This window comes from Aptenodytes patagonicus, unplaced genomic scaffold (assembly GCF_965638725.1).
Source record: "Aptenodytes patagonicus unplaced genomic scaffold, bAptPat1.pri.cur scaffold_43, whole genome shotgun sequence".
Classification (NCBI taxonomy): domain Eukaryota; kingdom Metazoa; phylum Chordata; class Aves; order Sphenisciformes; family Spheniscidae; genus Aptenodytes; species Aptenodytes patagonicus.
Window position 1 is genome coordinate 268,758 of NW_027472001.1, and position 23,783 is coordinate 292,540.

Sequence of the window (23,783 nt, forward strand, 5' to 3'; positions counted from 1 at the left end):
GCTGAGGCGGGGGGAATGACAGCTCCCGGCATGCCCCGGGACGGAACATGGTCGCCCGGCAGCCCCGTGCCCCAGGACTACAGCTCCCGGCATGCCCCGGGACGGAACATGGTCGCCCGGCAGCCCCGTGCCCCAGGACTACAGCTCCCGGCATGCCGCGGGGCACGCCTTCCTGCTGCCTGACCCTGCGGGGACACCGTCCCCCGGCTGGGCCCCGCCCCCCCGCAGGCCCCATGGCTGCCACCTCCGCGGGGCTGCCCAGGCCCTGGAGCCCTGGTGGAGCAGGGAGGAGGAGGAGAGAGGGACAGAGCGGCAGAGAGGGGTGGGGCAGGGCGGTGGGGTGCCCGGAGAGGGACGGGAGACGGACAGAGGGACAGGAGCAGGACAGAGGGACGGGAGCAGGACAGAGGGACGGGGAGAGCAGGGGGAGCTGGGCAGGGAGTGGAGAAAGGCAAACTACTGGTGAGGAGCGGGCAGAGGGATAGAGCGGGGAGGAGATGGAGGGGGAGGGGACAGGAGGGTGCAGGAGTAAAAGTGGTGGTAAGCAGCAGGAGAGGGGGACAGAGAAGAAGAAGGGCAGGAAGGAGGACAGAGGGACGGACTGTCACAGGCAGGGTGAGGGAGCGGGCCAGGGGTCAGAGAGAGGGAAAAGGCACGAGGAGAGCGGAGTGAGAGAGATGGGGCAGGGAGCAGGACAGAGGGGCAGAGGGGAGAGAGAAAGGGAGAGGCAGAGACAGAGAGCGGGACAGAGAGCAAGAGAAGGATGGGAAACAATCCAGAGAGACTGAGAAACAGAGGGATGTGGATGAGGACAAGGAGGCGGAGAAGGACAGAACAGCGATGGCCTCCAGGATGGAGACGGAGGAAGAGCAAAAGGCGATGGGGAGCAGGACGGAGGCCCAGAGGGGAGAATTCGCCAGTGAGCTCCTGCCCATCTCAGTGAGCACAGCGGCAGCTATGCCCGCAATTTTGAGGTCTGCCACAAACCTACAGGTGCCTCAGTGCGAAGCGCGGAAGGTAACCTCCGGGTGCAAACCCTTCTCCTGCCCAAGCCCTTGGTAGGCAGCCAGAGGGGACGAGCCCGAGGAATTCTGCCACTAGAAGGAGTGCTGCCAGCTGGCCGGGAGGGAGGAGCGGATGTATGACCTGCCTGCGTGCTGTGTCCCCACATTGTTCCCCAGTGTCTGCGGCGCTGCTTATACACCGTAATTGTAGAGTTTTGCTGCAGACGCTGACTTGGGGGCAATGCTAGGCAGAAGGGCGTGTTGTTTCCAGTCCCCCGACGGGTTCAGACAAGGCAAAACCTTTGGCGATAGCTGTCCCAAGTCCCCTCGGCGTCTGGGGCTTTTCCTGTCACCCCCTGCCTTTTTATACAGGTTTCTCCTCCCCTTTAGCTGGGGAAAGATAGGGAGCAGCAGTCGCTGGCTGACCGTACGTGGGTGGTGAGGAACAAGAGCAACAGAGAGGGCCTCTGGTTTTAACGTGACCTAAAATCAGAAGCGTCTTCAATCACGAGTCCACACCGGGACCTGCAAGAGAGCTGTAGCCATCACTGCTGGAGCAACAGTAGCCCTCCACAGCAACGAAAGACAGCGTCTCTTTCCGTGCCTCAGAAAGAAAGGCCCGACAACAAAGGCCATCACTGCTGGAGCAACAGTAGGCCTTGGTGCAGGCCGGTGGTGAGGGCACTGCCTGCGCTGGGCAACTCCCCGCTCCCCTTCCCCTAGGGACCAGCCAGCCCTTGCTGCTCCTCACAGGAGGGACTGTTGGCTGGCCGCCTGCATGCTGCCGCATGCTCTTCAGATATGGCCCAGCAAGCGTCCCTGGTCCCTCTCCACCTCCTGTCTCCAGAAGAGAGAGCTCTGTCCCTTCCTTTTGCTGCAGCAGCAGCTCCCAGGCCCTTCTGTCCCAGCTCTCTGGTGTGAGAGCTGGGCAGGCAGGCACACAGAAACCTTCCTGGCTTTTTTTTGTGCGTGTCGGAATGTCACGGGCAGGCACCGGGTGTAAGTGTTTTGCACGAGTCACTTCTGCTTGCTTTTAAGACCCTTTTTTGGTACTGGTCTTTCAGGGAAGGCTTATGCAGGCGAGAAGACAACCTCTCCTGTAGTGCTGAGGAAGGGAGAGAAGGCGGCAGGCAGGTTTCCAGCATCATGTGCTCGGCTGTGAGCCGTCAGCAGCAGGATGGCACGGGCTGGCCTGAAGCCCCTTCCCGGGGCTGGTGCTCGCTTCCCCATTCACTTCCCAAGGCAGAGGCCAAGTCAGAGGGGCACTGAGGGGGCTGCGCAGACCACTGTCCCCCCCAGCATCACTGTCTCCCTGGCACCCAATCTCATCCACCCCTTGCTTTGACTGAACAGGGAGAAGAAGAGCTTTGGCCTCCGCGGGACCTGGTGGTGCTGGCTGGTAGCCCTCCTCCCCTTCACAGTCCTGCTCTTGGCAGTGCTCGTGCTTCTCCGGTAGCGCGCTGCCTGGCCCATGGCGACAGCTGACGGGACCGTGGAGCCCGGTGGAGGAGGGCTGTTTGTGAGCCAGGGTTCCCAGCCTGGGGAGGTTTCCTCGCCACACGAGAGGCTGCACAGCTCTCGTGCCAGTCCCAGGAGGCGCAGCACCTCCTGCTGACTCGCTGCGAATGACCCCTGCCTCCTCTGGCATCGCCCTGGGAGAGTGGTGGCACTTGGGCCTAGTGCTTCGGCACAACCGAGAACGCGGTCGTGCAGCTGCGTGAGGCTTGATTGCTGCTCCACCACGGTCTCTCTGATGGCTTCCGCTCTGCCACCTGGCAGCTGTGGGGCAGCCTAGGTATGTGCCCTGGCCTCCCTTTCCATTGGGAAACCCCGGCTGCCGCCAGGGATGAGAGGCCTGGCTCCACGTGCTGGAGCTCTCGCACAGCCCAGGGAAGAGGGCAGCTCAGGAGCCGCTGTCTCTGCCAGAGGCAGGCCACCGTCCATGACAGGCACTGTGTGGATGGAGGGATGGGAGAGCTGGAGGGCTCCCCTGTCTGAGCTGGGGCAGCGGGGGGCTTGGGGAGGGATCAAGGGAGCAAGAAGGGAGCGAGCCTGCTGGGAAGATGGCGACAGGCTGTGTAGCTGCAGGGGAAGGACCAGTGGTAGCAAAGAGCTGTGTGTGCCGGCGGCAGCTGGTCCTTGGGAACGGGGGAAGCAGCTGGAAATTCAGCAACAGGTCGCTGCAGGAGCCTCCCTTCGGCACTGTCCTCGAAGAAGTGGGGTGGCGCTGGCCGCCTCTGAGTCGGTGGCTCAGCGTCAAGGAGGGAGCCTGGGTCACGGTGGCAGCTGCTCAGCAGGCGATGACATATGGAGGATGTCACTGTGTCGCTTGAGGACAGCTGACGGGTAAGCGATGAGCTAGAGAGGAGGCCACTGCTGGGTGACTGTGAGCACTCCCGTGAGGGCAGAGGGCCAGTCGTCCCGCACAGAGGCCCCGGGCTCACTGTGCAACTCGCACTGTGCGGTGAGGTCCTCGTCCTCCTCCCAGCGGGGCACGGCCATCTTCTCCTGAGGTACCCCGTGTGCCACAGGGCGCTGACAATGGCTTCTGCCTGGGAGAGGAAACATCACCGCTCAGGCCTGGAGAAAGCAGCAGTTTTCCTCCCCAGACTCCTTGCTGAGGTCTCCCCCAAGAGCGACAGTCAGACTGTCCACGGAGTGTTGCTCTTTGCAGATATTTCAGGTGGGGTGACACGAGCCGTTTTGGGACACACCGGGCCCTTTGGAGCCCCGCCCCTGCCCCTCAGGCAGAGTGGCCATCTTGTCACTGCTGGGATGCCCAAAGAGAGCGGGATGGGTTATCTTGGGTGGTCAACCACAGCTGCCACCAGCACTGAGCCGGGGCATGGGAAGGTGTGACCTACAGGCTCTCGGGCCAGGCAGCGTGGAACTGGCTGCCAGGTCCTTTGGCCCACGTGGGCATTTCCTGACTTCTGGGTGCCCGTGTTACAGGTTTCACTGCTCTGACGGAGAAATTCATCCAGAGGAGCGGCGCAGACAGAGGCACCGATGAGCTGGCGCAAACCCTCAATTACTACCTGTGTGACATTTTGGAGGGTAAGAGCCATGCTGCAGGACTGTCTGGCATCGGGCCGTGAGGCTGCTCATGGAGGGTGGAGGCAGACCTGCTGGGCAGCCTGGTCCTGCCTCCTTTGAAGGGCTGGAGCTTTCTGTGGCCCGGAGGAACAGGAAGAGCAGCCAGGGTCTCCTGGCGAGTCAGGACCAGCGCAGGTCCTTTCTGCTCCCCACTGTGGCTGAGGAGGCACCCGCTTTCTCAGCAGCCACCTCTGTGTCTCTGGCGTGAACACCCGGCTCAGTGATGCGTTAGGGCCCAGAGCAGGCTGAGGGCATCCAGCAAGTGCCAGCGCGAGAGTGACCTGAGGGTGCTGGCACTGACGTGTGTGTGCGTGTGCGAGACCCTCACGAGCCCCTTTTCACAGGGCACATCTTGACCCTTCCGAGCTGACCGTGAGCACATTGTGGCCACCCCTTTGGCAGCACTTGTAGAGCAAAGCAAGAGAGTCCTCAGGGATGATGAAGGGTGTGGAGCATCTCTCCTGTGAGGAAAGGCTGAGAGAGCTGGGACCGTTTAGCCGAGAGAAGAGAAGGCTCAGGGGGGATCTTAGTAATGTGCCTAAAACCTGAAGGGAGGGTGCAAAGAGGACAGAGCCAGGCTCTTTCCAGCGGTGCCCAGTGTCGGGACCAGAGGCCACGCCACGGGCACGCACTGAATCACAGGAGGTTCCCTCTGTACGTCAGGAAACGCTTTGACTGTGAGAGTGACTGAGCGCTGGCACAGGTTGCCCAGGGAGGTTGCGGAGTCTCCCTCCTTAGTGCTCCTCTCTGGGCAGAGGGGCTTGCTCCGTGGCTTCTGGAAGAAGGTGTCCACATGACTCTTCCTTTCCTTCCCTCTGTCCACAGAGATGCTGATTTTTGGAGGAGACATCTTGAAGTTTGCTGGTACGTACTTAGGACGACGATGCCCACGTCTAGTCATCTGCAGCATTTAACTGTTGTGGCGGCCATTTGCTCTGCTCTCCTTCTCAGGAGGCTCTGTGCAGCACCTTGAGCCAGCTTTCTGGCCAGGCATGCACCCCGCCCTTTCTCCAGGCTTCTCTTTCCCCCCGGGCCTGCCTGCGGTTTGGCTTTGGCAAGGGCTGTGGCTCCCCTCACTCTGCCCCCACTTGTAGGGCCCTGGGCTGGGGGTGGGGGCAAAGAAGCGCTGAGAGGAGGAGACCGCCTAGAAAGCGCAGCCCAAAGGTGTGTGTTGGGGTGGTGGTGAGGGGCAGGGAGGCCCTGGTGGTGGCGGAGCTCGGGCTGCCAGGCTGCGAGGCGGGGAGGATTCCCTGGTGTGCTGCAGCTGCAGAGGAGCGCTTGGGGCAGGGGGTGCCACCGCTGCCGGCTGGCTGCTGCTGTGGCTGGCCCGGGAGAGGAGAGGTGTCCCGGTGCCATCGTCCTGGAGGACCATGCCCTCCCACAAGCCCATCTTCCTCAGCACATTGGCCGGTTTCTGCTGTCCCTGCCACTGAGCGTAGGTCGGGGAGAGTCAGGTCTCAGCAGAGCCTTTACCTTCCCCTCGCTTTCCCCAGGGGATGCTGTGCTGGTGCTGTGGAGAACAGGACCCCAGGAGCTGGCTAAGACCATCAGCCTGGTGCTGCAATGTAGCTGGCAGATCCAGAAGAAGTGTGGGAGTCGTGACACGCACGTGGGTCAGAAGGTCCAACTGAAGATAGGTACGGGCGCTGTGCCAGGCGCAGATCCGTGGCACTCTCCCGTGCCATAGGGTGCTTCTCACGGGCAGGGAACGCGGGGATCCCTACTGGGGCTAGTGCCAAAGGAAAGCATGTCCTGCGAGCATTCAAGGGGCCAGCTGTAGTCGGAGTGGGGATGGGAGACCAGGACTGCTGGCTTTGCGTGCGTTTGCAGATGCAGAGGAAGCTTAAAGGCAGAGCGGGTGTCAGATCAAGTATTAGGGTCTTTGAATGCCTGCTTTAGCACAGACGTCTGCGGGAGGTAGTTCTCCTTTCCTTTTTTTCAGGTGGGGGCGGCTTTGCATCCTTTCCCCTGCTGGATTCTCCCCTGCCTTTCACAAAGAGCAAAGGGGAACTGCTTTGCATGCGGCTGTGAGAAGGGCTTTGGCAGGCTGTTGTGTTTTCTCAAGCAGACAGCTCCAACCTGCCTGCACGTAAACGGAGCAGGCGGTGATCAAGCCCGCTGGTTTGCTGGGCTTCTGGGGCAGGCAGCTGGGCAAGATGCCCGGCACTCTCAACACATTGTCAATGTCACCTTTGCTTGTCTCTTTCTAGACACCCGTTTCAGGGACCTGTGTCAGTATCCCCCCGAGTAGGACGGAGGACGCCCTCCCCTTCCATAAAGCCCGTCTCCCCACTGGGCTTCAGATTAGCTTCTGACCAGCGGAGATGCTGGGGACTGTAGAGCTCAAAATGTTCCCTGTGTCAGTTCTGCTTCTCCCTCTCTCTCTCTGTCTCTCACCAGGGATCTCTGCAGGGTCCATGAGCCTCCTGACTGTCGGAGACAAGAGGCGGCAGTACTTCTTGATCTGCGGCCAGGCCCTGGGTGAAGTTTGTGAGGCTGAACAGCTTGCGAATGCAGGTGAAGTTATCCTCTCAGCCACCTCCTGGGAGCTCTGTGAGCAGCACCGGCTCAGGACCAAGCGTCTTGCAGGCAAAAGAGCTGTGAAGGTAGGTGGATGGGACGGCCTCTAGAGCGATTCCGAGGGCCCGGACCTGGGCATGAATGAGGGAGGTGTCAGAAGGCCGAGGAGCTGAATGTGGAGAGAGCTGTAGCTGTGAAAGCGGGCAGGCAGCTGAAGCTCTTGTCCTTCCATCTCGGGGGTAACGGTGGGCTGGGCTCGCTTGGTTTGAGGGGTCGGGAGGCACTGGAAGGGTTTTGGCCCCACCAGCAATGTCCTCTGTGGGTCATGGAGCTGTTGTTGACAGCTGGGGGATGCTTGGGTGATACCTGCCCAGCTCCGGTGCTTCTGAGGAAGTACTTGTGTCCCATCCAGCCAGGTGGGCTTGTTGTGCCCTTTTCTGGGCAGTGACGGTGGAGGGCAGGCTCTGTCCCCTGGACTCCTGGGGAGGCCAGTGGCAGTGCTTTCATTCTGTGTGTCTCCAGGTTACAGGCATGGATTGGATGTCTTGGTCAGAATGCCAAGACGCTTTACGCAAGCTTGTACAACGCTCAGTGAGCCACGGCTTGGAAGGGGAAGGTGGGTGCCAACTTCACCTTGTTCTGTGATTGCCCGGAAAGGTGGGGCCTGGCTGCTTCAGGGGCCAGAGAGGAACCACCTCCGCCCTCTCCCCCCTTTCGGATAGCACTCCTGCTTTTGGCCCTCCTGTGCCTCAGCTGGGGCAGTCGCTGCTGCTGCCTCCTCCTTCCAGGGGACAGCTCTGCCCCGAGCATCTGGAGGTGGCAACATGAGCAAACGCAGAAGACTCTTTCTCCCCCGTTTCCAGCGCCAGCCCCTGCTTTCCAACACCTCGTAGTCCCATCCTCCCAGCGACCAGCTGCATTTTCTCTCCTCAGGCGCCATGAGGCCTGCTTTTCTCTTGCCCAATGATTATGATGCGGAGGAGGTGCTTAGGCAGTACATACCAGAAGCTGCTCTCAGGAAGGTACGGCCAGGCCGCCACTGCTGGGGGCTGCATTTTTGGAGGGTAGAAGAAGTGGTGCATTGCAGAGATGGAGTCTTCACGAAGACAGACAAACAAAAGAAAATGCACCCTGAGACAACAACGCGGGGAAACTGAGCCAAGGAGCACCGGTGCTGCACCATTGTGTGCGTTGTCCTCAGAGAGACACGGGTGGCGGGAGGCGGACTTCTGTCTCTCTGTCTTTTCCGTGGGTATGGTGCTGGAGGTGCTGCGGACATGATGGTGGCATAAAGGGGAGATTCCACTGAAGTCCCTAGAGCATCCCTGAGGGTCGGCCCTCATGCCCATACCTGTCCCAAGATGGGGTGTTACCGGAGCACCTTTCTCTCCTTTGTCATTTGTGTTATGATTCGGCATCTGCCTGCCGCAGGCTGGGCAGCCTGCCGGCCGTTTGCACTGAGAGGAGGATTTATCCCTTCCTCCGGTAGTACCTGCTATTGCCAGTACGCCTGCCGTCCCTCGGTATCTGGTGTGGGCAGTAAGCCCCCAGGAGAGCAGGCTGGTGAAGCCGTCGTGCTCTTGTCTTCCAGCTTGATGACAGCGTGCCGCTGGACCTCTTCTCTGAGCTACGGCCAGTCACCAGCCTCTTCATCCAGCTGCGGCTGGCTGAGGATAAAACCACAGTGGAAGTCTACACGATCCTCCGCAATGCCAGCAGGATGATGCGAGAAATCCTCTGTCCTCACAAGGGCGAACTCAACAAAGTCCTCCGGTTTGATAAAGTGAGTGTGGGGGAGCAATCGCCTCCCCCCACGCTGAGAGGGTGGGCAGTGAGCAAGAGGGAGAGACTCCCTCTTAGGCATTGTAGCAAGATGTGCTGCATCTGTCCTTGGCAGGGCTGCACGTTCCTCTGTGTGTTTGGACTCGCTGGAGAAAAGCTGCCCTACGAGAGCCTTCACGCCTTGCAGAGTGCTATTCAGATCTTCAACTCGTGCTCCACAATGCTCGGGGAAAGAGAGTGAGTGTGTGGCGGGGGTGAGGGGGGTGCATGCTGGCTGGGACGGCGCAAGGGGGCTTACCAGAAAGAGACGTGCCTTCCAGCTTGCCCTCCCTTGTCCCTGGCAGGAAGGAGGCAGTGCCCTGAGAGGTGGCAGGTGACCCCTGGGCTTAGCCCACGGCAGCCAGGCCGAGTCCCTCCGAGCACACCCTGCTAGCCACCGCGCTGGAACGAGCCCTCGCAAGGGCGAGAGGCTCCTTGGTGTCAGAGGCAGGCCCTTCTGGGCGACTGGCCCATGACCAGGGATGGGGCCCAGCCACCTGATCTCAAGATGCTGTCATGGCAGGCGGTGCCATCGTGGGGGCGCCTTCCTCCCTCCCTCCCTCTTTGCTCACGAGAGGGCTGTGGCCTTCTGCAGGTCGCAGCTCAGGGAATGTGGCCTCAGGGGAAGTGTCCAAAACTTGCTGCATGCGCTCTACCCCTGTCCGTTGTCCCTTGCAACCCGGGTATGTTGCGCCCCTGAGCTCTCCAAGTCCCCGAGACCCGTGCTGGCAGGGCAGGATGGCAGGTGGCCCAGGCTAGCGCCGAGGGGAGGTGCGGGAAGGGATGAAGCCGGGCGGGCTTCATGAAGGGGCGCTGCTGAAGCCGCACTCTTTCCCCGTGTGCCAGGGCAGTGTCTGTTGCAGTTACCAGCGGGACGGTGTTCTGCGGACTCACTGGCCACCCTGTGAGATATGAATACACAGGTACGAGGCGTGTGTCTGAGGTGCGGGAGGCTGTCGTGGGCCTGCTTAAGCATAGCAGTCTGGAAGAGGAAGGTGGGCTGGGAGAGGGCTTGCCCAGCAGCCCGTCAGGAACGGCCCAGGCAGCTCTGGTCCTGGCCTGGGGCGGGAGAATGGGCTCCGTGGCCGGTTGTTCCCCTGAGTTCTCCTGACCCCGCCGTGGGGTTGGCCTGTGCCGGAGGTGAGGCAGCCATTGGCCTGGAAGGGTGCCGTGGGGCTGGTGGCACCGGCACATCAATGCGTGCTCTCTCTTTCTCTCCCTGGCAGTCATTGGCCAGAAGGTGAATTTGGCAGCCCGGATGATGGTGCACTACCCCGGGCTGGTGTCCTGTGATGCAGTGACCTACGCCACCTCTCGGCTGCCCCCTTACTACTTCAGGGAGCTGCCGGCGAGAGAGATGAAAGGCCTTAGGCATCCTGGCACTGTCTACCAATATGTGGGGATCCCCGAGGAGAGGTGAGTGTCCTCTGAGAGGGCTGGATGAGGGGACGGTGGCACCGAGGGTGCAGCCTTGGCCAGCAAAGAGGAGTTCTGCAGAGAGAGACCAAGCTGGTCTCCCTTCCCTGTGGCTGAGAGGGTCGGAAGCCCTCGCGTGGGAGGCTTTTTGCCTTTCTCCCCTGCTGTCTCCTGCTGGCTCTGTCCAAATGGCTTTCGACTGTGCTTTCCGTGCTGTGCTTGCTCCAGCCCATGCCCTGGTAACGCTGACCCAAGGAGGTTTTTGTCCCAGCTGCTTCTGAGCAGGAAGCTTTGGGCCAGTCCGGTTCCCATGGGGAAACGTGGACCATCGGGACACTCTTCCTCATGTCTTCCTGCTGAAATCTCAGCTCTTCCCCCGGGCCAGGAGTTGACCCCCTCTTTGGATGAGGGTTTGAATGTTAACATTGCCGTCTCTTTGAAACTACGGGAAGACTTGAGCCAAAGGTGCCAGGTGCTTGGCATCCCAACCCGTTCAGTGACACAAGTCCTCCTTTCCAAGGCACTTGTTTTTCTTGGCCAACGTGGTAAATGTCTGCTAGCCAACAGCACACCCTGGCTTCTCTCGCGTGTCTCCGATTTCTCTGGGTATGGCCTCTGGTGATGGACTCTCGATACGTTCTCCTGCCGCGCCGTGGCCATTGGGCTTCTTTATGCTTGCAGCTGTCCTAGCGTGCAGCTCGAACGTTGGCTAGGGGAGCGTGCAGGGGCTAACACGCTGCTCGAAAGAAAAGCAGGTACCCGAGGAGCAGCACGTCCTGCCCCTCCCTGCCAGGCTGCTTCTCTACGTCCCTTGGCTTCTCACCAGCTAATTGACTTGTGTTTTCTGTTCCCCTGTTTCTAGCATATTTGGCATGGCTCTTACCAAGAAGAGGTCCGAGTACGTCCCATTGCTGGGTAGGTGGAGAACGCCTTGCTCTTCTGAAGCCGTTTCTTCCCCTTGGTAACTTTTAGTGCCACGCTGGGAAGGGAGAAGCTTTTGCCAGGGACGGTGTTGCCTGCAGCGGCCCTAAGGAAGTGCCGCCTGTCTTGGTCACTACTTGGCTGATATCTTTGGGGTGGAAAGCAGGGTGAGGCGCCTGGTGCTCCCTGCCGTGCTCCAGACCTGGTAGGAAGGTTCCTTTCAGCTATGGAGCTGCTCACCCCCTGGGGGCTAAACTGATCCCTGTCTTTGGGATCAGGAAAGAGATTTCCTTCTGCCAGACTGACAGAGAGTTTGGGTGGTAGGTTCTCCCCCTGGTAATCCTCAGCGTTCCTTTCTTGGCAGCATCTGGGTGTAGATATGGAAATGCCAGGACACACGGGATGCCTTTAATCACTCGGTGTCTTGCCGGATGCTTTGGGCCTTGTTATGGGTTAGGCCTGGTAGGCAGCTCAGCCCCACAGAGCCGCTCGCTCCCCACAGTGGGATGGGGAAGAGAATCGGAAGGGTAAAAGTGAGAACACTGGTGGGCTGAGATACAGGCAGCTTAACAGGTAAAGCAAAAGCTGCGCACGTGCGCAAGGCAGAATCGGGCACTCGTTCACTGCTTCCCATCGGCAGGCAGGTGTCTAGCCATTCCCAGGAAAGCAGGGCTTCATCATATGTAATGGTGACTTGGGAAGACAAGCGCCATAACTCCGAATGTCCCCCCTTCCTCCTTTTTTCCCCCAGCTTTCCTTGCTGAGCACAGCATCATATGGTATGGCAATAGGCCTGTGGTCAGTTGGGGTCAGCTGGCGCAGCTGTGCCCCCTCTCAGCTTCTTGTGCACCCCCAGCCTGCTCGCTGGCGGGGCGGCGTGAGAAATGGAAAAGGCCTGGACGCCGTGCAAGCATTCTTCAGCAATAACTAAAACATCGTTGTGTTATCGACACCAATGTTTGGTCGCAAATCCAAAACACAACACCATACGAGCTATTCCTGAAGAACATTAACTCTAGCCCAGCCAAAACCAGTACAGGCCTGAAGACGCTGCCTTAACTCCCGGGAAGCGCTCTGTGGCTCGTGGTACAGCAAGGAGATGCTTTGAGCCTCTTTGGGACATAGCTGCCTGCAGCGACTCAAATCATCCCTTCCAGTCTTGTGCTGGATCACTGTGGGGAGTTGCATGGGGCCGGCTGAATCTCTGTGCCTGTGGGAGGGGAGGGGTGCGGGGCAGGGAAGAGGGCATGGGAGCCGCGCGGTGGGGCAGGCGGGCCCACTACTGCTCTGAGGAAGGCAGAGGTGCAAAAGCTGGGATGAGCGGGCGGGAAGGAGGCCTGGGTGCAGGCAGGCTGGCGGATGTAGTGGCGGGGAGGGAAGCTGTGGTGGAGGGTGCCAGCAAAAGGGACGGCTCTTTGCTTTTCAGCACGCGCCAGCAGCTCGTTTTCTTGTTTGTCTTCCCAGGTCGGGAGAAGGAGATTGACCTCTTTGTCAGCTGCTTGAAAGCCTATAAGGCTTTAGGAGAAAGGCACATCCTGGCATTTGAGGGCCCGATGGGCTCCGGAAAGAGCCACTTACTTACTGAACTGGCCTATTTAGGCCAGGCTGCTGGCCACAGGTACAGGTTTTTGACCTGCAGCTTTGGGACACTGCCCCTGCCCGTCCCCTGGCAGCCATGGAACACTCCAGCCCCTCTGCCAGTGCGCCTGGCCCTTGGGCTGCAGCCTCCCGAAAAAGCCTCCTGGAGACACTCGCTAGGAGCTCCTGCGTGCTCTGCTCCCGCCTCTGCCTCTTTGGGGAGTTGGAGGTGGCTTCTTGAGCCATGGCCTTTCCTCCTTCACCTCTGGGCCAGGCACAGACAGAAGGAAAGAGCTCAAGCTCAGTGCTTTTCATCTGACTCCAGACCCAACAGACAGCAGGGCGGCCTGTCTCAGAAGCCCTGCTTGCCCTCTGCGTGTTTCCCAGAAGGAGCACTGGGGCAGAAAAGCCTTCCCGTGGTCTGGGAGGCAGACTGCTAAGGTCTGGAGCCCAAAGGCAAACTCACCGCTTGCTCCATCCTTGCCTCTTAGCCCCGTGAGTTCCTCTGCAGGGGGCACGTAACGAGACCTGGGCTGGCGCTGCGGAGACACAGGGCCTGGACCTGGCTCTCCCAGTGGCTTGGCAGCAAGTGCCCCTCTGTGCCCTTTCTCGTAGGAGGAGTGAAAAGCTTGGCCTTCTCTGGGAAGCACTTTGAGATGGGTGGCTGAAGAGCTCCCCCCAAGGGCATCTCCACCCCTTTTGTCTTAGAAGGCTTGGGCTGTTGGGGATCTCAGTCCCTTTTGCTTTTGCACGGCAGGGTAGTTGCCATGGAACTGCTAGAGGTCAACGTGAGGCAGTCCTTCTCTGCCATCCGTACGCTGACGGCCAGGGCCCTGGGCCTCCAGGACTGTGAACTGTGCAGTGACAGGCAGTGCATGCTGCAGACAAAGCTCCGAGGGACAATCGAAGAGAGCAGCTATTGCCTCCTCAATGACGTTTTCCTTGTCAAGGTGAGCGCGAGAGGCCTCTCTGGCCCTGGAGAAGGCCTTCTCACGAGCTTTTCTGGGTCTGGCATCGGGTGGGCACGCTGCTGGGAGTGCCTTAGCTCAGGGGTGGGAATCGCAAGGGTCCTAGCACACGTTTCCCATTCCTGGGCCCGGGGGGCTCCCTGACTGTGGTGAGATCATGTCCCGTGCTGCACCTGGCAGTGCCCGGTGCCTTGTTCGGCACCCTGGAAGTGGCATTGGAGAGAGGCTGGTGCTGACCTCGTGCTGAGGTCACTGCTGTGTGAGTGCTCTGCTCCAGTCAGCCCAAGATTCCCACAGCCAGAGAGCCAGCTCTTCAGCCCACCCCCAAGCCCCAGCTCTGCCAGAGACCCTCAGCAGAGGGCCTTCGCTTTAGGCTCCAGGTGAAGTCCCCCCTGTGGCTCCTTGCGCCTGTGTTGGGGAGAGGGAAGGTGCTGAGGCCAGCAGAGGCGGTTTGCTCTGTGGTCTTGCTCGGTGGGTAGGTGTGCCCTAGCCCCGGAGTGATCTTTCTCCCTGACTCCTTTTCTGGCCAGTTTCCCGTTTCGGACAAGGTTCGCGAGATGCCTGAAAGTCAAAGGAAAACGGAATTGCACTCGACTTGGGCAAAAGTGCTAGAGAAGGTGAGCATTTCTCCTCCTTCCTCCTGGGTCAGAGAAGGAAAACAACCCTGCCGGCTGTGGGCTCTGCACCACAGCGTGTGAGCGGGTGAGAGGACCAGGCATCTGGGTTATCGCCATTCAGGGCCTGAGAAACCCCCCACCTCCTCCCCGCAGCCCCACAAGCACACCCAATAACTTTCCTCCCGCAAGGTGTGCCCTGGAGGAGGAACGATGTCTTCTGCATTCCCTTGCCCAAGCTCCCTCCTTCTGCAGGGCAAGTGATGTTAGGTGTGACCTTAAAGTCTCCAAGAAATTAAGAGTCAGTAAGCTTCTGAGCAGGGAAGTGGTTGGGGAGAGACATCAGAGCATCCTCTCAAGAGACAGAGGCTAAATCTCCTCCCCGGAAGACACTTGAGAATCCACCGGACTGCCCTCAGAACACCCTGCTTTTTTTCAGGCCATTGGAGCAGAATTTGGCATATTTGTCATCGACAATGCCCATTTCATCGACCCTGCCTCCTGGAGTATCATGTCACCCCTGCTCCAAGACGTCTCCCTCTTCACGGTCATGAGCTTAGCTCCAGGCTACGCGCGAACAGAGAGCTTTTGCAAAGCCGCAGCAGAGAACACAACATCCCAGCAGATCACCTGTCTTCACCTGGACGAGCTGAAACCTTCAGCCATGGTGCAGAAAGTCTGCCAGGGCCTTGGAGTGGTCAGCATCTCCAGGGATCTAGCGAGGTAAGTTCGAAGCAGGGGAGCTCTTCCTGAGGGCTTGAACCTATGCAGACCATGGAAGGGACTCACCTCCCCAGGAAAGGGAGCGCAGGGCCGCTAGAAGCATCAGTGCCTCTAGCAAGTACTGGGCGCGGGTTGCTTTTTATGCCTCGCCCTGGCAGGTGGGAGCCGAGAGTGGGCAACTCCCTCGGCACAGAGCGTGGGAGGTGTCAGCCCTTCGCTGTTGCACAGGGAGGAAGGGAGGAAGGGAGGAAGGGAGGAAGAGTCCCAAGCCCAAGCGTGGCTGGGGTGTGAAAAGGCCTTGGTCTAGGTGGCCAGGCTGTGGGGGAGATTCCCCGGGGCAAGAGGTCTGCCCTGCTGCCAGAGAGGATCTAGGCTCCCGAGGAGAGGAAAGGCAGGGCTTGCTGCTCTGTGCTTTGGGCATTGTCCGCAATTCTTTTCCGATGGACTTCCGTGAAGGCTGGGGGTTCAGGGGGGCCCAAAAGCTCAAGCCAGCGGGAGGACCGTCCCTTTCAAAAGTGAGGTGTAGCTGTGACGAAGATGCTGGCTACCCTGCTATGCCCGAGTTACTCGCCGCCCACCTGAACTGTGTTTCACCTTACTTTCCTTGTGGGGGTCACTGCCGGGTCTGCTCCTGTCCAGGTTCCTGATCCAAAGAAGCTTGGGGGTCCCCTATTACTGCGAGGAGCTGCTGCGCTGCCTTTGTTGCAACGACATGCTCTTGTTCCGCAACCGGAGGCGGGGTGAAAAAGCAGAGGACAACTGGGAGAACCTGATCAGTAAGCACCTTTGCTGCTGACTAGAGAGTCGCTGTGGCGCGTTGTCTGCAGCACAGTCTTGCCCTGTCGTTCCCCCATGGATCTGGGCAGAGTCAGATCTTGCAGCAGTGCAGAAGTTGGTCTGGCGGAGGTTGTGGGCTCCTGTGTGCCTCGCTGTTGGGACAGCCAAAGCAGGGGCTAGCGAGTTCTGGTGGCTTGGAGGGGCCTAAATTCTTGGGGCGGGGGTTGGGGGGCTAAACCAGAGGGGAAATTGTTCCGGAGCACATGTGTTTCTGGTGTTCCTTAGGCATTCTAATGGGCACGTAATTTACCTTGCCCAAACGCCAGCTCGCTTGAGAACAAACCCCAGCTTGGGGTGAGGGACAGGCCCGGGAAACTTGAATCCAAAACCATAAATCCCCACAAGGGTGCTGGTAACGGAAGAAAACGGTGGTAATGCCACCGAGAGAGCAATGCCAGCCAGAGTGCCGTGGCCTTGGGAACAGCCAGGACTGACGCTCCGTTTTGCATGACCACCGGCAATTTCCCTGGCTGCGGACGTAGCGCTGTTGAAGGCAGCAATGCTGCTGCTTTCTGTCCCAGGGCGTTCAGTCGCCCCCTGGGAAGTCTGGAAGCTTTGACTGAGGGACTGTTTGGGAAAGCTGGTCTGAAGGCAGAACATCTTTGGGAGGGCTGTGCAAGGAAACTGTTTTGCTCTGCTTAATGACCCACGTTCAGCGCAGGCAGGTCAGCGCGCCCACACTGGCCCGTGTAAGGTGGGACTTGTCCCATCTCAGGTGAAGTTTGAAATGTTTGCAAGCTGCAAGTCACTTTGCAAATTGCCTTATTCGTGCTCTCCTGCTCCACCCAGCTTCTGCAGTCGAGGCTTCAGCCCTCGCAGCAACCTCGAGCTCCAGCGCGGGGAATGATGGCAGGGTCTGCATCATCAGACCAGACGTGAACCTGGAGAACACCATGCTGCCCGCCAGCTTGAAAGGTGAGGGGCCGAGCGCCGCTCTGCCGGCTCGCGGCTGTGCTGGGGCCCCTTCCCGGGGCATCGGCTAGAGGGAGGCTGGGCATCTGTGTGCTGCAGAGTCACCCTCTCAGCTTGGGGGCTCTGCTGGGAGGGTGGCTCCAGTCCAACCAGGAACAGGCCTGGGGTTGCGGGCAGCCCTTTCCCCCTCCTGGGCGTGGACCAGCCGTGAGCGTGCTGCCTGCTTTCCAACAGCGGGTAGGAGAGAAAAGCTTACTGGTGCAGCACTAAAATGGCTCCCTTTTCTCACAGAAGCAAAGCCTTTGCTGGGAAAAATCTTTGACTTGCCTCTGACTCGACTTTGAACGTGGCTTCTACCTCGCTATTCTCTTTTTAAGTTCCCCAGCTAGCGCTGGTCTCAGGGCACTTAATCCAAACCAAACCCGGTTTTTTTCTGTGGATTGCCACGGAAATTCCCCCGTAGCCAGGGGAGCTGGATGGGGGAACTGTCAATGAGTGTCTCTCCTCTCTAGCCATAGCCATTTGTATGAACCTTGGAGAAGCGTCATGCTAAAAAGTTGTTTTGTCCAAAAAAAAAAGACGACAACCAAAAGAAAGGAATAGTATCGTCTGGCCAAGTTAAGACAACTGTTGTGGGGAGCTCTGAGTCCCCCTCTGATGTGGGGAAAGTTCTCTGTTCTCTCTGCGCACTACTCCAGATCTGGTAGGGCGCATCATGGGATGCGTGTACCTGCTGGATCCTGCCCTCCTCACCCTTGGTGGAGGAGCGTGCGTTTGAGCGTCTTGCTCTTCCCCAGGCCTTGTGGCCTGCGATTCCAACAGGAGCGGAGCCATTTTGAAGACGCCTACCCTGGGTTGCGATTGCCCAGCAGGTGCAGTCCCGAGGAGAGGAGGCCAAAGTCGACCCCGTTTCATGTGTTGAAACTTCCCAGCCTCTCCAGCCTCAGCATGGGGAACAGGCAAGAGAGAGACGTGTTGCTGCTTTTTGACAGAGATTGCGCTGGCTCAGCTGGACCGGATAAAGCCGCTGAAGCAGATGGTTTTGAAGTTTGCAGCTGTCATCGGGCCAGTGTTTACCACCCAGCTGCTGTCGCACATCCTTCCCACTGGCGTCAGGCCCAAGATGAACTGCTTGTTGAACACGTTGGTGAGCGACAACATCCTTAAGCGGCTGAAAAGCACAGAGGTGCCAGAAGATGTCCAAGATCCTACCAAGGGGCCAGCCACCTCTCTGCGGGCAGAGCGCGGTAAGTGGTAGCAGTAAGGCGGACAAGGGAGCTCCCAGCTGTGTCCCGGCGGGGCTCCCCAGGGCATGGTGCGCTTCCCCCCGCCAGTGATGGGTGGGTGGAGCTCAGGCAGGCATGGCTGTTCGGGATGGGTTGTTCAAAGATCTTACAAGTCAATCTCAAAGCACACTAGCTTTGCACCGGAGGGAAGTCCGCACCAGCCGTCCCAAGTGCCTCTGCTCCCCTGCCTCCAAGCACTGCTCACAGCGCAGGCATGGGAGGGCTTGTGGAATCCCTGACATCCTCTCCCAGCCGCCTGCAGCGTCCAGATCAAAGATGCCCTCCAGAGTGCCCCGGGGCCTTTGACAGGCTTTTACTCGGCTTTGATTCCCCTGTGGCCCAGGGCGGGAAGCTCAGGAGGCTGGGAACCGCCTTGCCAAGAGCGGGGAGAAAGCGCTGGCCGGGGCTTGCTTCGGCTGGCGGCAACATCCCCAGCTCCTGCCTGGAGTGCAGCTGAGCACTGTGTCCCCAGGGCTGTGCTAGCGTCAGCAAGGCGAGCGGGCCCTTTCTCCCCGTGCTGCAAGGCTCGGTGTGCAGCAGCGCTGGTTCTCTGCCGAGGATGTGCATGACTTTCATACCCCGGCTGGGACGGCCCTGAGCCCTGGCCCCAGCTCGGGCTGCCGCAAAGGCCCTTTGCCTTGCAGGTGTGGAGAGGCCCTCTCTGAGCAAGACGACTGTGGAGCAGCAGTCTGGCGTCCTGGCCTTCTGTGTCCTGCTGCTGCGAGAGGCTGCCTATGAGCTGTGGCCCGAGAGACAGCGGGTCGCCTTGCACTGCAAGTGTGCCGCCTTCCTGGAGCAGCACGCGCACAAATGCAAGAGCTGCAGCCAAGGGGACTTTGTTGCCTTCCACCGCTTCGCCGTCACCAGCACCCAGGACGGAGGGAGCCCTCATGGCCCTGCTGCCCAGGGCGACTCCCGCAGCTGGGAGGCCTTGGTGCTTGCAGGAGAACAGCTGAAGAGGGCTAGGACCCACGGCACTGAGGGTATGCTGTGTACCATGCTCTGCAGCCCGGGCCCTCCTGGAGGCCAGGGGTGTGTGCTGGGGATCGGGTGGGAGTAGATCTGCTAGGGATGAGCCCAGGAGGTGAGGACGACCACTGCAGACTTTCCTCAGTCTGTTGGGACCCTTGCAAGGATCCTTGCAAGCCCGCTGGGAAGAGCAGCTCTTACCCCCGGGGTACGCGAGGAGGTGTCTAACCCCCTGTTTTCTTTCCAGATGCTGCAGATGCTCTGCAGCAGCAGCAGGCTTTCAGGGAGGAGGATTTTGGGTGAGCAGACAAGGTTTTGATTATTTTTGAAGCCAGTGAGCTCAGGGTCTCCAGAGGAGACAAAGGAAGCGGCAGCATTTGGCTGCCGGTTGTGACTCTAGCTTAGGGGAGAGGCTTTCTGTGCGGTGGGAGCTGGGAGGAGATGGCCACGGCGATGAGAGAGTGCTTGAGGAAGCCCGTGGGCTCAGAGTGATCGTCACCCTCCACTGGAGCAGCCCTTGCTTTGCAGTTCCTCCAGAGTAGCGCTGCAAACTCTGCAGGGGAGACGCCGCCCCAGGGACTCGAGTGCTTTGCCTGTGGGAGGTGACAGAAAGCCCAGCTTGTCTTTTTCTCCCTACCTACAAAGCACCTGTATGAGTCCTGCCTGCCCGTGGCCTCGTGCTCTGCTTTGAACAAAGGGCTTTTGATGCCGTCTCTGTGGGGAGAAGGACCGGTATAGGTGATGCCCGTGTATTCTGTGCTCTCTTCTTCCCCTGGGAACTGTCCTCTGACTAGTGTGGCAGGGCGGTTTCTGGCAAAGAGCGAAGAGACAACTGAGCTGCCCAGCAAGACCGACGGGAAGCACAACGGCACATGTGAATGCAAAGCCATCGTGGAATCGGTGCTTGTGCCTTTGGCTCGCCACTACATGGCAATGGGCGATGCTGCCAGAGCCTTTTACTACCTTCTGGAGTGCGCGGCTGCCTACCTGCATGTCTCCAACAGCTACATGGTGAGTTGCCCTGCTTGCCAGGACCCACTGTGCACGGAGTCCTCTCAGTCGCCTGGCTCTGGGCAGGACAACTTCCCCGTTGCAAGAGGGCATGCCTTCGCGGGGCCTTGGAAGGGAAATGCTGGGTCAGACCCTGACTTCTTCCTCCGGTTTGCCTCTTCTGCGGCAAGAGACACAGGGCACTGTGCCCTTAGCACGAGGAGCATTAGCAGGGAGGCGGTCTGAAGGATCACTGGTGCCTGTGCTCTGAGCCAGGGTGACTGTGTTTGAGCGGGCATCACCAGGGAGAGAAGCAGGCTCTCTTAAGACAGATGCCAGAGGCAACGGGGGAGGACAAGGCTGGCCATGGGCTCTGCACCCACGCTCACCTGCTCTCTGTGTGCTTGCGCAAAGGCCCTCATGAAGCTGAACGAAGCGGAGGTCCTGAGGAGCTCGGTAGAGAAGAAAGTGAATGTGATAGCCCGCTTTGAAGAGGCCACCTTCTTCAGCCTCAAAGGGGAGGTAAAGAGACGGGGAGGTCTGGAGGGACCGCCTGGGGGACGCAGCTGGATGCCTTCCCCAGTTGCAGTGGATATCCCTGGCATCTCCAGCCACTGGCAGATTCCTGCAGTCTCTTGGGCAACTACTCCATATCGGGATGATTCCCTTTTCCTGTGCAGGTCTGCTGTCACATGGGACGCCTGAAGCTGGCAAAGAAAATGATCAGGAAGGCGCTGAGCCTGCTCAAAAGGCAGTTTCCCCGGACCTCCGTTGGAGCCTTTGTCAAGCCGCAGCTGGAAAAGTTTCAGTGTGCCGCTTATGTTGCCAGAAGAGCATCCTCCCTTCCGCAGGAGGCCCGGTAAGAAGCAGAACTGAGAACCCGGGAAGGAAGAGCCATTTCCTACCTGGTCCCAGGCATCTGGGCCCAGACCTGCCTAGACTTGAGGCCACACCTAACCTGACACATAGGCCTTAGCAGGACCGAGGCGTTAAGGACCGATGTGCGGGTAAAACAGGCAACGACAGAGCCCCACGCTCCCTCCCCTCCCTGCGCAGTCATGGGAACAAAGCACGCCTTTTGGTAAAAAGCAGCTTGCAGCCGGGGATGTGGCTGCTGACACGTGTTGGCTGCGGCAGGGGGTTGGTGGTGACTGGGAAGAGAGCGCTGTAAAGAGGGAGTAGAGGCTGAAGAGGGGCAGGGGTCTGGAGGCAGGACCGGGACATGGGGAAGGAGCAGTAGGTGGAGGTGAGGTGTGAGAATCAGGAAGCTCAGGGGCCGATACCCCTTTTCCTGCTGGTTCCCGGCTTTGCTTGCCCCCCCCCCCGGCGCTGTAGTGCCAACGTGCCCTCTCGAGCGGTCAGCTTCCCCCGGCAGCACTTCTTTGCCCCCTTCCGCTCTGGCAGCCCTCTCTCCATCAGCTCCCTTTCCTCCGAGGAGGTGTAACTGGCTTGTCCGCCGCCCTGCTTTCCCCCGGCCCTGTCCGATTTAGCACTGTACAGCTAGAGCCTCTGGGCCCAGCAGTTTCTCTTGTGTGGCAGGAGGAAGAGGCTAGCCTGGCTGCTGCGGCAGAGCTGCTGCCTTTCCTTACTGGAGCACCTCTTCAGCCTGGAGGGCACTTCCAGCGGACGGACGTTCTCCCGCCTGGCAGCGCGCATGAAGGCCAACACGGACAGGGCGGCAGACTCCTATCGGGCAGCAGACTCCCGCCACAGATAGACTTAAACCAGAAGGGTGGAGCTGAAGTCAGCTAATTACACATCTCCTCCATGATGACCTTTGTTGTTGGGCCTTTCTTTCTGAGGCACGGAAAGAGACGCTGTCTTTCGTTGCTGTGGAGGGCTACTGTTGCTCCAGCAGTGATGGCTACAGCTCTCTTGCAGGTCCCGGTGCGGACTCGTGATTGAAGACGCTTCTGATTTTAGGTCACGTTAAAACCAGAAGCCCTCTCTGTTGCTCTTGTTCCTCACCACCCACGTACGGTCAGCCAGCGACTGCTGCTCCCTATCTTTCCCCAGCTAAAGGGGAGGAGAAACCTGTATAAAAAGGCAGGGGGTGACAGGAAAAGCCCCAGACGCCGAGGGGACTTGGGACAGCTATCGCCAAAGGTTTTGCCTTGTCTGAACCCGTCGGGGGACTGGAAACAACACGCCCTTCTGCCTAGCATTGCCCCCAAGTCAGCGTCTGCAGCAAAACTCTACAATTACGGTGTATAAGCAGCGCCGCAGACACTGGGGAACAATGTGGGGACACAGCACGCAGGCAGGTCATACATCCGCTCCTCCCTCCCGGCCAGCTGGCAGCACTCCTTCTAGTGGCAGAATTCCTCAGGCTCGTCCCCTCTGGCTGCCTACCAAGGGCTTGGGCATGAGAAGGGTTTGCATCCGGAGGTTACCTTCTGCGCTTCGCACTGAGGCACCTGTAGGTTTGTGGCAGACCTCAAAATTGCGGGCATAGCTACCGCTGTGCTCACTGAGATGGGCAGGAGCTTACTGGCGAATTGCAGCTCGGTTCGGGAACGGCAGGATGGCAGGGGCTTCATTCAAGGAGCTTCCAGTTGCCTGCAGGAGCTCTGCATATGCAGATTTTCCTCTGGCACCCTCCTTAGCACAGAAGTTCCACGGCCACCACAGAAACATCGGGCATGCTGAGCTTACAGCTGTGCCACGCCTTCTGGCCCAGAAGCTTCCATTTCGTCACACAGGTGTTAAGCAGGACTGGGGTCCCTCTGGCTGCAGGTAACGGCCTCCCTGCTGCCAGCGGGGACCGTCAGTATGCGTGGCATCTACTACAGTGGCCAGTTATGCCTTCAGCTAGGAAGGCTGTGGCTGTGCCGCAAACAACTGCCTTCCTCCTTACGTTTCTGTCTTACAGAGTATGGAAATAGATGTCCAGCTGGCTGTTTGAACGGTGCAGGTTTTCACCGGCACTGGCGTGCACTGCTGGCCTCAGACTAGCTCCTTGCAAACTCCACCATCTTTTCCGTCCTTTCACAATGGTATATATATTGCAAACGGACACCTGCAAACGCCTGAGAGTAACATAAAGGCTTGGTGGAAAAGTAAAATAAAATGAAATAAAATAATCATATCTATTTGTCCATAGCCCCTTCTTCTTCTTCCTCCCTCTTTTTCCTCTCACCCATTCTTTCTTCTTTAATTTCTGCTCGGCTTCTGTTTCCAGCTACGCTGTGCCTGGTCTCTCTCTGAAGCCCACCCTTGCAAACCACCCACCTCAGAGCAGTTCTCAAATTTTTCCCATTGATCTTTGCCTGTCTCAGTAGCTGGAAGCAAAACAAACTCCAAAGCTTCTGTTAAACTCTGGGTGCGTGGCCGCATGGATGTGAAGAGACTGAAAGTTGGTACTGAGTCAAGCCAGAGCCGGGAGGAGCGTTCAGTCGAGATTTTTGCAGTGGGCTTGCAGAGGACGCAGACCCAGGTAGACGCGCTTCTGGATAGGCTCCCCCTTGACATCCAAGCCCTCGCACATGGGAAGCGAATCTTTGTAGGCCAGCTGTTATTCTTGTACGGTTTCGATCTAGCGGAGGCAGTGGGGCTTCCTGCCTTTGTGCTGGTGGTGGGTCCACCCCTCGCTGGTGCTGGGCAAAACAAAATCTGGAGGGGAGCAAGAGGTGGCGATGTTGTAATGGGCTCAGACTGGCAGCAGGCAGCTGTCTCTTCTCGAAATGAGCGGCTTAGCTTAACTGCAGTAACGGGCCGGCTGGATTATTGTGGTGATTCCACCTCATTTTGTTGTATCTTTGGGGGGGGAACAGTCCCCCAGGCTGAGCCCATGGCGTTGCCCCGTGCTCCAGGCCCTGTTCCAGGCCGTGAGGGCTCCCTGTGGCCGCAGCAATGGGACACTGTGGCCACGCCCCCCAGGGCGCGGCCCCGCCCTCAACCACCACCCATGGGGCATGCCCTGCTGCACACCTGTCTGTCACCTCGGGAGGGCGGGGCCCTGTGGGGGCTGCCCACAGGGGAGGGAGAGAGAGAGAGAGAGACTGCTCCGCCCTGCCCCATCCCAGGACAGGGCCGTGTGCAGCAGAGGCCCTCCCCCACGCCCCCGCAGGGCCGTGTGCAGCGCAGCGCCCTCACCTCGTGGGGCCCTCTCTGATGCTGGTTCCCTGG

The 23,783-nt window shown here is 59.3% G+C and overlaps 1 protein-coding gene across 1 annotated transcript; it reads left to right on the forward strand.

Annotated features, from left to right (window-relative positions):
* Positions 1 to 3,067: 3,067 nt before the first annotated feature.
* LOC143173254 (adenylate cyclase type 10-like) lies at positions 3,068 to 21,439 on the forward strand. The gene is given in 26 exon segments (XM_076363467.1): positions 3,068 to 3,220; positions 3,413 to 3,529; positions 3,531 to 3,687; positions 3,957 to 4,061; positions 4,926 to 4,964; positions 5,594 to 5,737; positions 6,501 to 6,706; positions 7,143 to 7,236; positions 7,554 to 7,642; positions 8,212 to 8,403; positions 8,518 to 8,639; positions 9,288 to 9,364; positions 9,668 to 9,857; positions 10,720 to 10,772; positions 12,243 to 12,396; positions 13,114 to 13,306; positions 13,855 to 13,941; positions 14,378 to 14,661; positions 15,301 to 15,437; positions 16,297 to 16,413; positions 17,403 to 17,657; positions 18,341 to 18,679; positions 19,468 to 19,676; positions 20,070 to 20,177; positions 20,336 to 20,514; positions 21,195 to 21,439. Coding segments are annotated over 26 exon segments (3,978 nt in total). The 3' UTR covers positions 21,373 to 21,439.
* Positions 21,440 to 23,783: the final 2,344 nt, after the last annotated feature.